At 36.2% G+C, this 11,256-nt stretch overlaps 2 protein-coding genes and 1 long non-coding RNA gene across 6 annotated transcripts; 2 read left to right on the top strand and 1 right to left on the bottom strand.

The window, feature by feature from the left end:
• Nucleotides 1–578: 578 nt before the first annotated feature.
• On the bottom strand, nucleotides 579–1,100 carry LOC133731014 (uncharacterized). Its single transcript, XM_062158492.1, has one exon. It carries the CDS (start codon nucleotides 1,098–1,100, stop codon nucleotides 579–581), a length of 522 nt encoding a protein of 173 aa, XP_062014476.1.
• Nucleotides 1,101–1,607: 507 nt separating this feature from the next.
• On the top strand, nucleotides 1,608–2,414 carry LOC133731013 (cytochrome P450 72A397-like). Its single transcript, XM_062158491.1, has 2 exons — nucleotides 1,608–1,984; nucleotides 2,287–2,414. Exons 1-2 carry the CDS (start codon nucleotides 1,762–1,764, stop codon nucleotides 2,412–2,414), a joined length of 351 nt encoding a protein of 116 aa, XP_062014475.1. The 5' UTR covers nucleotides 1,608–1,761.
• A 2,185-nt stretch (nucleotides 2,415–4,599) lies between these two features.
• Nucleotides 4,600–8,629, top strand: LOC133732835 (uncharacterized). Of its 4 annotated transcripts, none has more exons than XR_009857353.1 (6): nucleotides 4,600–6,248; nucleotides 6,350–6,445; nucleotides 6,871–6,931; nucleotides 7,281–7,377; nucleotides 7,741–7,926; nucleotides 8,139–8,629. It is a non-coding gene; the product is annotated as an uncharacterized LOC133732835 (long non-coding RNA). The 4 variants fall into 4 exon arrangements; XR_009857351.1 differs by having other exon boundaries at nucleotides 5,699–6,445; nucleotides 8,139–8,225; nucleotides 8,379–8,629; XR_009857352.1 differs by having other exon boundaries at nucleotides 5,698–6,445; nucleotides 6,853–6,931.
• Nucleotides 8,630–11,256: the final 2,627 nt, after the last annotated feature.

The following is an 11,256-nucleotide window of genomic DNA, read 5'->3' as shown; positions in this document are numbered from 1 at the left end:
ACACATTCTGTCTTAAATGGGTCGAACCCAAAATAATAAAAACTCTATTCTTTTAATGAATACGAGTGAAGTTATGTTGGGTGACATTTTCGCTCACTGTATGCAAATTTTTACACAACACATAGCCAACTCAATCCCAGCAAAAACCAAATATAAAATATGAAAATAGACAAGGTTTATTTAAGTCATTTGGATTGTGTGCTTATAATTGTAAAAGGAAGTAAACAAGTTTGATAAGTTTGAGTTTCATCTTAATGTTCCAGATTCTTTATATTAAACAGACTAAAGCCTGTTTGGATTGCTTCGCTTTTAAAAACATTAGTTTTTGTCTAAAATTTTCGATTATATTGTATTTGGTAAATAAATAAAAAACAGTTTTAATTGAAAATTATACGTCACTGACAGCAGATTTTAACAGCAACCCAAAGATTACTTTTTTCTTTTCTTTTTGAGAATATAAGAACTTTTATTCCTTATAATCAAATATTACATAATTCAGGGATGACCCGATGTAGCCTCAATATCTCCCAACAACCTGGGAATACAGGAACTACTCATTCCCCTGACAACTACTTGGGTTAAAGGCTCTCACTCTCGGTGATGGACATGAGCCAAGAAGGCACATCCTCTCGGGCTACAAAATTTGTAACTGCATGAGCAGCCTTGTTATTATTCCGCGATGTATGCTTAATCACAGAAATTCTAACCTCTCGTAGAAGAGTCTGAATCTCTTCCACTATAATACCTTCCGCCACAAAACATTTCTCCTTATGATTAATAAGCTGCACTGCACTTAAACGATCATTCTCCACTTCGACACTACTTAATCTTCTTTCCTTCACCATCTCCAACCCTTCTTTGATGGCCAACAATTCCGAAATCAAAGCTGAAACTAGATTAACAATTATTTGCCCTGCAGCCAACAAGACAGCTCCCAATTCATTTCTCACAACAAAGCCCAAACCATAACGACCTAAGTTATCAGAGGCCGCACCATCACAATTCAATTTCAGCCTACCCCTATCTGGGGCCTGCCACTCACTTCCATGCACTCTACCATCAAACCTCCCCCTCCCATTCACGTTTTGCCTCCCGTGCATAATCAACCCCAACCCATGCAAATTCTATCCCAGCCCATGCACGTCCGTCCCCTATGCCTCTTGCCTCCCTTGCCTAGCAAATTCAAACCCAAATATTACTTTTAGAAGCTGTTTTCGATTAAAACACGCTCTGAAGTTATTTTATGTACTGACAACACTTTTAAAAGTATTATTCCAGTATTATTTACTAAACATGAAACGGTTTAGAGTCACAGCTGATTATTCTCACAACACAGCAATAACAGTTTTTTTTTAAAAGTCCAGCAATCCCAAACTAGCCCTAAATATGAAACAATCAATTTTATAATTGAATATTTAAGTGATTTCGAACTTTTTGAACTTATCTATTTATTTTTGTCAAACAAAAAGAAAAAGAATGAATTGTCTATTATCTATTAACACACGTGCATAATTCAATGCTAGTTGCGTTAATTAGAGATGGAGATAGAGGAAGGAGCAAGGCATTTTTCTTTGGAAAAGGTCAATTAGCTGTTCGATTTCAGTACTATACTACCATACAATCCAGAACCTCTGTATCTATTTCTTTCTCTCTGTCCGTCTGTCTTTCTCACATAGCTTTGCTAGCTAGACAGTCAAATATGGAAGTAGCAGTGACTAGTTGGGTAGCACTGAGCCTTGTTTTTGTTAGCATAGTAGTAAGATGGGCATGGAATGTGCTGGATTGGTTATGGCTGAAGCCGAAGTAGAAAGATGTTTGAGGGAGCAAGGCCTTAAAGGCCATTCCTACAGGCTTTTTTATGGAGACATGAAGGAGAACTCTGTCATGCTCACACAAGCAAAATCCAAACCCATGAACCTCTCGAGCTCCCATGACATAGCATCACGATTCATCCCTTTCGTCAATCAAACCGTGAAAACTTACGGTATGCCAACTACTGTTTATGATAAAGTTTGTAGCAGATTTGTGTATGCATATGTGTTTCGATCTATATAATCTGTTTGAAAGTAAATTTTGCATTTCAAAAGATATTTTATGAGGATTCTGTTTATCTTTGTGTAATCCGGCCACAGGGGAACTTGATCGAACTTGTAAAAATTATCATGAGAGTAGTTAGAATCTCAAGTTTTTGACTTGAATTGTTGGATCTTTCTGAACGAAAAAGAAAAATGATATAACCTTATTTACAGTGATGTGAGTTACATAAGTTATATTTTTTTTTTATAGGTAAGAACTCTTTTGTTTGGATTGGCCCAATACCAAGGGTGAACATCGTGGATCCTGAAGATGTGAAAGATGTCTTCACAAGACTAGATGATTTCCGGAGGCCAGCATCAAACCCACTTATCAATTAAGTTGCTAATAACAGGTATTGCAAGCTATGAAGATGAGAAATGGGCTAAACACAGAAGAATTATCAACCCAACATTCAATGTAGAGAAGCTAAAGGTACTGACTCCTGAGTATAATTAGAATTAATTACAGTTTACCCTTGAATTATGGTGGTGTTTCAATTTCATACCAAGTATCGAAGTTTTGCATTAGCATACCTCAACTTATTTCCGTTAAATGATTTCATATCCTTATGAAAAAGAATATTTCAATTCAGGGTTAATTCGATGATTAATATTCATCCCACAATGGGGGTATATATACAAGTACAAATGAGTAGTTTAACTCTAATAGGAAACAATCTTTCCATAATTACAGGATTTTCTATAATTACAAGATATCCTAATTACGTATGGATTTACAGTGATTCTACACTCCCCCTCAAGTTGGTGCATAGATGTCTATCATGCCCAACTTGTCAATCGAGCTATATATCGAATATCTTCCTGGACACTCCTTTAGTGAGAACATCAGCTAATTGCTCCTCTGAGTTTACAAATGGAAAGCGAATAACCTTTCTGTCAAGATTTTCTTTAATAAAATGACGGTCAACCTCCACATGCTTTGTTCTATCATGTTGAACTGGATTATGTGCAATCTCAATGGCAGTTGTATTATCACAATGCAAATCCATAGGTCTTTTAAGCTTGTAACCCAGGTCTTTCAGGACATTACGGATCCATAACATTTCACAGACTCCATGTGCCATACCTAGAAATTCAGCTTCTGCACTTGATCTGGCAACGACTTTTTGCTTTTTGCTACGCCAAATCTAGGATGCCTTCAGCCCTCTTCTCTTGTTATTTCTTGTCCCTCTTCCATCCTTCAAGAGTTCTAATCTTCTTCTTCCTCTCCTGAAAACTCCTTGGATATGTATTACAAATTGGTTGAATTGGTGTATTCCAATGCAAGCACAAATTTTTTTTTTGTTAAGAATCCAAGCCCTCCCAAGGTCTGATTCCTGGATCCGCCACTGTGAAGGAGAACTCTGTCATGCTCACACAAGCAAAATCCAAACCCATGAACCTCTCAAGCTCCCATGACATAGCATCACCATTCATCCCTTTCATCAATCAAACCGTGAAAACTTACGGTATGCCAAATACTGTTTATGATAAAGTTTGTAGCAGATTTGTATATGTATATGTGTTTCGATCTATATAATCTGCTTGAAAGTAAATTTTGCATTTCTAAAGATATTAGAATGAGGATTTTGTTTATCTTTGTGTAATCCGGCCACACGGGAACTTGATCGAACTTGTAAAAATTATTATGAGAGTAGTTAGAATCTCAAGTTTTTGACTTGAATTGTTGGATCTTTCTAAACGAAAAAGAAAAATGATATAACCTTATTTACAGTGATGTGAGTTACATAAGTTATATTTCATTTATAAGTAAGAACTCTTTTGTTTGGATTGGCCCAATACCAAGGGTGAACATTCTGGATCCTGAAGATGTGAAAGATGTCTTCACAAAACTAGATGGTTTCCGGAGGCCAGCATCAAACCCACTTATCAATTAAGTTGCTAATAACAGGTATTGCAAGCTATGAAGATGAGAAATGGGCTAAACACAGAAGAATTATCAACCCAACATTCCATGTAGAGAAGCTAAAGGTACTGACTCCTGAGTATAATTAGAATTAATTACAGTTTACCCTTGAATTATGGTGGTGTTTCAATTTCATACCAAGTATCGAAGTCTTTTTTTTTTTTTTTAGATAAACAATTTAAATAACTGGTATTTCGTGAGTCGAATTCACAACCTCCTACTTACGAAGAGGAGACTATGCCGCTAAACCAAATGGTACTGGGCAATAATTTCTTAATGTTTGTTGCTTCTCTGAATTGAATTTAGCTTTTTTTTTTTTTTTTTTTTTTGAGTAAATGTGGATTTCATTAAACACATGTCAAGATAGCTATTATATATCATTCTGCTGCCTTTGATCTAAACAAATCAAGAAGTTGTAGTAGGAGAACTATTATGATACATAGGGCTAGACCACCTATATTCGAACTAATCGCTTACTTCTTAAAGCAAGCCTATAAGTACAAAAATTCTAAGACATAGCATATAGGCATACCACCTACACAAGAAATTAACTACATATTTGCCTTGCCCATCAGTCTAGGGCTGGGAGAAGGTAAACCCAACAAATGGATTCTGATTTGGGCCCAAAGACTAGGGCAGATTTGATCTGGACATCCAAACCTGGCAGTGCTGCACGACTTTAGTGCTGATCGCTTCTGCCACGCCGTCGTCCCTTGTTGCTATTTTGCCTCACTGCCTCCGACCCAACTACGCCCTAAGTAGCCTAGCATCCAGCCGCTGCCGTTAGTGATGGTTGTTTTCTTTCGATTCTGTAGGTTGTATGCAGAAGAGTGCCCGGATTGTTCTTTCTTTGAATCCAGTGATGATCGCTTCTTTTTCCCTCTCTCCAATTCTCTATTAATTTCAATCTATTACAGCACAGTGTTGAGTTTCATTGTCATTTTGATATTAGGGTTTAGTCTAAGTCATGTAAGCATTAGGGTTTTTAGTTTCACATGTTTTACACAAGTTACAAGTACTGAATTTTTGTAAATGTCAAATGTGATGGTGCTACTAATTGAGCATGGAGTGATTCAGTATGAATGTGACTATTGTGTTTTGCTACCGTGTTCATTAAGATCTGTCGGTTCCGACTTCGAGCTATAATAACGTATATTACGTATTGGTGTTTTATTTTACACTATTGATAAAAAGATATAGATGCAGCAATTGATCATAAATGAAATTATTAAACACAATTCATATATGATATACCGTGTTCTTTTAGTCAAATAACTTTTGAAAGTATCCCAATACTTTCCAGGATGGTCTTGCTTTGTTTTTTTCATTGTTGTTGTTAGAAGTAGCTGGAGTTCTAATTTGACAAAAACTTATTGAGATATTATTCAGTTTTGATTTGGGGAGCAAGGGAACAATAATTATCAAAGCTGTAGAAGCTAATCAGATTTAGCTACTTAGATAATCAGAAACATATAGCAAAAACTTTATGTTTTTTACAATTGGTCCTCATAAGTTGTAACAAGATACATGGTATAGCTATGCATGAATTTCAGGAATAGGAACTTAATCATTGGCTATTGTGAAAATATCATACTTGGTGATGAATGTTTGTCCATGTACATGTGTGTGTGTGTGTGTGTACACCTTGTGTGAAGCGTACGTGTATATATAGCAGACATCCCAATTAGAAAACAAGTGTCACATTAGAGCCATGGATTAAAATCTTTCATTGGATCGATGCTTGAATTTCATTTGATAGAAGATTTGAAAGGCACAGCAAAAAAAAAAAAAAAAGTCACAAATGAGTTGCATAATTAAAGAGCAAAAATACCTTGGGGCCAACTAAATGTAGTATAGTAGACAGTTTTTGCAGCTGCTATCAGACTAATGAGTTGTCGCAGCTTTTGGAGCTTCAATGTGATCAATTGAGGAAAGTTCCTGTTATAATTTTTTTTTTTTTTTTTTTTTTTGCTGATTGCCACGACCCTTGATAGATCTTTAAGATTCAAGACAATCAAATTAGGGAAGTTGACCAAGATGTTTCTGATTTGAGATCTAGGTGATTAATGATTACGAATCCAATTTTTGAGATCTAGATGTTTCTAGCTGATCAAGGTTTGGCTTTGATTTTGCTTTCTGTTTCTATTGCTTTTGAACAGATTGGGGTTTTTGATTTGTTAGGGGTTTTGTTGATGCTGGATACCAACAGAGTTGATCATCTTTAAATTGACTATACCTATTCAAATGTAAAAAACAGTAGTGAGGGGGATTTAATCCAGATACATTTTGCTTATACACTATTCTTTTCTTTTTTACTCAAGACCTCTTTTCATTTATTTGTATGCAGCCTCAGCTCTATTTCAAAAGTGCAAATTGCTTAGCAGCAACAGAGAAGCAAAAAATCACTTTATCTGCTGTCTGCCAAAGCTAAGTAAAGTTTCAGGTAAAAGCCTCAATCTGTGGGATAGAAATCAGTTCTCTTCTCAAATCGATTGGATGTTTCAAGTTCTTTATCTATAGCAGTATATTGTTTTTTGGTTCCATATATTTGTATACAGCTTCAGCCATATTTTGATACCATGTCCTTTTTTTCTTTTTGTTTTTTAATATAAAAAAATACTACTCAGACTATTGTGATTTTAGTTTTTGCAATCTCTGTTTGAATAAACCTGAGTTGATCATAACTGACAGGCAGAGATCAAAAGTACAACTTGGTTTAACTTTCTTTCTATTTCTTATTTTCATATCTCCGTATGTGATTTTGGTTTTTGCAGAAAATTGAATCCAAGTGTTGAGATATTCAATCTCAAAGAAATTTGTGGTGAAATTTATACTGATGCTCTCAATTAGTCAATTGTGATTTTGCAGGTCAGTCAGTATGTTCTTAAAGGAAGCAGCTTATTTGTTTTTTGAATGAATTGGGATTCAGGTGAGTTGCTGTGCGTCATGATAGTAAATTGTTAAATACATATCTGTAAATATTCAGTAGTGGATACCTATGGTTTAATCATTCAATTACATATTTCAGATTGAATTTAAACATACATTTAGATTACATAATTCATATTGAATTTAAACATACATTTAAGATAAGATTAAAGAATGCATGTAGCAATTGTTCCCCACTCATTCCACTTCAATTTTCACCTTTTTCTGCTGTTGTTTTATGAATTTTCATGTGCTTTAGTTCTGTTTGAATCAATTTGATGATGTATCCATTACTGTAATCGAAGCAAGCCATCATATTTTGAACATGTGAGTAATTGATTGTATTTCAGTTGGTGTATTGATCAAGTGGTGTCTACTTTTGTTTGATGCTTGGAGTCGAACGAATTGAGAGGGTATTTCCAACTGGTACTTCCTTGAGTGTTTTCGGTGAGTTATGTTGTTGCTCAATTAATATTATACTATAAGTACTTAATATGATTTTACATGCAAATTGACTAAAAGCTAATGAATGACCATTAGTGTTCAGATGATATATATCGGTTTATATTATAGAATTCCAGCACAGACCAACATTTTTAATTTAATATGTTACCAATTGTTATGGGGTACACTCCTATAAACGGATTTTTGTTTTAGTTCATAATCTCAGTTTGTTTAAAGGACGTTCTTTGATTGAAATTTTGTTCGTTGAAATGTTATGTTGTAAAGCAGTAATATATCCTATCCCTTAATTTTGTTTGTCATTACAAAACGTTTTATTATCTCTGGGTGTTTCAAATCTATGTTCAGGCAAGGGGTACCATCTTCATTGCAGATATACGTGTTTTCAGCACCCAAACTATTATCTCTGGGTATCTGAGAGCAGTTGCTTGACTTAGAAAGGATTTGGAAGCTTAAATTGCCTTGGGTCATATGTTGGGCATTTCGGATTAATTTGGGTTTGTAGGGTCTGGAACAAGCACTATCTTTAAGCAGGTATAGCCTTATATTATGATTGATGTCTTCAAAGATTGTTGGTAAGGCTTTCTGTTTCCATTTGAAATTTCATATCATGGGCTTGAAAATAGTGTCTGCACAAAACATTGACCAAATAATGGCTATTTGTTTAAAGTTGATGCCTATGGTCTAGGGAGGTCTGCAGTGAATTGTGATTAATATTTTTCTTCTTTTTGGCAAATTATCTTCAGGGGATCAAGTAGTCAGGAGTAGTTGAAGCCCCTGGACTATGTTACAGAAACATACCTGCTGTTGTTACAACTGCAGTTGGCCAAATCGTAAGAAAATGATATAGCAATTGATTGTCAATGTCTACTAATTTTTTTCCTTGCTTTGTTTTGTTTATATATTGCAAATTACTCTTTTCAATGCTATTGGTGATAAATAATGTTACCTCTGATTATTTTTGTGTCCTATGTATGATTATATAGACGGATACCCATCCGAATTGTGGGAAGGCACTACTGGAAATGCTATTACGTATTTATGTACCCCTGCCGTCATATATTCCAAAAGATTGGGACTATGTTCAAAAGCCGTGATTGGTCCAGCTGCATTCTGTTTGCTGTGTTTTTGAACATTTGGTAAAAATTGTTGAATCAGAATAGAAATGTAATACATTTTTGTTCAGACATTGGTTACAGTAGCAATTTTTTGAAAAATGTAAATAGACAAGCATGGAGTACACTGGATTCTACTTAGAATTTCGATTTCTGAAATATGTAAATATACACAAACTGACTCTTGAAATAAAACCAAACCAGCAGCATCGTGCGGGAGAGGTTGCTAGTTTATACCGAGGCATGAAAAACCCGTCATTCACAGAAAAACGTCAAATGCGCAAAAACCTGAGTTTTTTTGTTTGTTTTTAAATTTGGTGGGGTGGGGTGGGGTGGGGGAGATTCTAACTGAAAAGTGAGAAATCTGTCCCAGATATTCAGTGCTTATTTTGGATGCTTATGTAACAGCGTCATTCTGCCATGCTCCAAGCATGGAGTGCTCGTCCACATCAGCACTATTTCTGTCCGTCCAATTAATTGCAGCAATCATGGCCGCCCATTTGTGTCAACCGGTTACCTGCAAGAGTTTTCAATGTTACGGAAGAGATCTGGGTCCCACGATAGATTTACGAAGGTGAAAAAAAAAAAGCGTAACAGTGCAAACTGGAAGAAAACTATTGTTTTGCTTACATGTGTAGAGAGATCCTGAACTGGAGAAGCGATGTAGGAGAAGACAACAGGAGAAAACTACGACACTATTGCAGATTGGGGGGTCCTAGACTGTCGTGAAGAAGGTTTAGATTGGGAGGAGGAGAGGCTGTAGTTGTGGAGCGAGACCAGATTGCAGACAATAGGAGCGTTGATCTTGGATCAGTCAAGCATCTCCTTGCTCATATTAAGTGTGATTTTTTTTCAATTTCTTGTATTGAACACCATCAAAAACCCCAATCGATGTTGGTACGAATACCAGACGATTGAATTAAAAGTTCTACTCTAATTCTCGGGTTAACTAATGGTCATACAACTGGGTTCTCCTTAGTTTTATGCCCATTGCGTGGTAAGATGGAAGTTTAAATATAAGATTCTGAAATAACCATGCAAAACCCAGAATTGAATATGAAGTTGATTTGAAGGAGGTCGAAGAATGAGTGAATGCTGCGTAATCCAGCTCAAATAAATCGCGTATACATTTTTTAAAGTGAAAGCTAGTAAGCGATGGTCGTCATTGGTTGGTGCAGTGGTTAAGGCACAGCTAAACTTGATAATGGGGACCAGGTTCGAACCACCTTCAGCTCTTCATTTATATATTTTTTGTCCTTTTTAAAAAATTTATTTTTATACTTTTTTTTTCCCTAATCAACTGTAAAGTATAAACTACGTTTTGTTACCTGAATTAGTAATCAAACTTATGTTTTTTTTTTATCTGAAAAACCACATCAGCCCCCTAAAAATTATGGATAAAAAATTATGCATATTTTTAAGTAGATGAACGTTGGCTATTAGCATTAATTTTTTTGCTAAATTAATAATTTTTAAGAACAACAAAACCATAATCCCTAATTTTTGTACATAGGTAGCTAAAAACAATTTAATTCTGATATCCAAAATAATGTAATTTTCACATTTAATGATTGGTATCTCAAGCCTTGTATCCGTTGACGGTCTTACCCTTTGAAGGGTAGAGTAAATAGAAATAGGGTTAAAAAGTATTATTGGGTTGACCTAAGAGATTGGGGTCAAAACATAGACCAAATTGGATCAATTTTGGACCACAAGTCTAAAATAATGTAATTATGACATCCAACGGTCATTTTCCAAGCCTTGTATCCACCAAGGTTCTAAAAAACGCTAGGCGCTAGTCAGGCGGTGCCCTGGGGCCTAGCGCCTAGGGGCCTAGGCGGGAGCCTAGGCGGTTTTCTTATTTTAAATTTTATTTTAATTTTAATAACATATAATTATATAATAAAAATATGAAAGGTATTGTTTTCCATAGTTAGTTAGCATATATAGTTATATACTAATTCATCACAGCCACAAAAATATTTCTAAACTAATATCCCGTAGTCAGTTAGCATCTAAGCACCATCACTCTCCTCCCAGTAATTGACCCATTTCCACCACACCAGCAGTGTACTCGTATGCTCATCTGTTTCTTGTTCAGCCTAAATTTCTAGAAGATTGTTGTGTCGCCGTCCCATCGTGCCGGTGCCGTCGACCGTCATCCGTGGAGGAGATTAGGGGAGAGTGAGTCTGATAGCCGGAGAGAGAGAATCTGAGAGTATGAGAGTCTCGTTTGTGTTGAGACTTGAGATGAAGTCATCGTTTTGACGACGACTAGAACGCCAAAACGCTCCAGCGCCTAGCGCCCAGCGCCCAATATCACACGCCTAGATCGCCCAGTCGCCGCCTAGGACCGCCTAGGCGGCCGCCAAGGAGCCCACCGCCTACCAACATCGACCAGGCCATAATCGGATCGGGGAGGTTGCGCCCAGCGCCTAGGCGCCGCCTAGGACGATTTTTAGAACATTGGTATCCGCTGACAGTCTTCCCTTTTGAAGGGTGGAGTTGGTTATAAAGACTTATTTGGTTGACCTAAAGGATCAGGGTCGAAACATAGACCAAATTAGATCAATTTTGGACCGGAAGTCTAAAATAATGTAATTATCACATCCAACGGTCATTTTTCCAAGCCTTGTATCCGCTGACGGTCTTACCCTTTGAAGGGTGGAGTGAGATAAAGAATTATTTGGTTGACCTAGAGGATCGGGGTCAGAACATAGACCAAATTAGATCAATTTTTGACTAAAAG

This window comes from Rosa rugosa, chromosome 2 (assembly GCF_958449725.1).
Source record: "Rosa rugosa chromosome 2, drRosRugo1.1, whole genome shotgun sequence".
Taxonomy (NCBI): Eukaryota; Viridiplantae; Streptophyta; class Magnoliopsida; order Rosales; family Rosaceae; genus Rosa; species Rosa rugosa.
The sequence above is the reverse complement of the archived record's forward strand: the minus strand, read 5'-3'. Positions and strand labels throughout refer to the sequence as shown.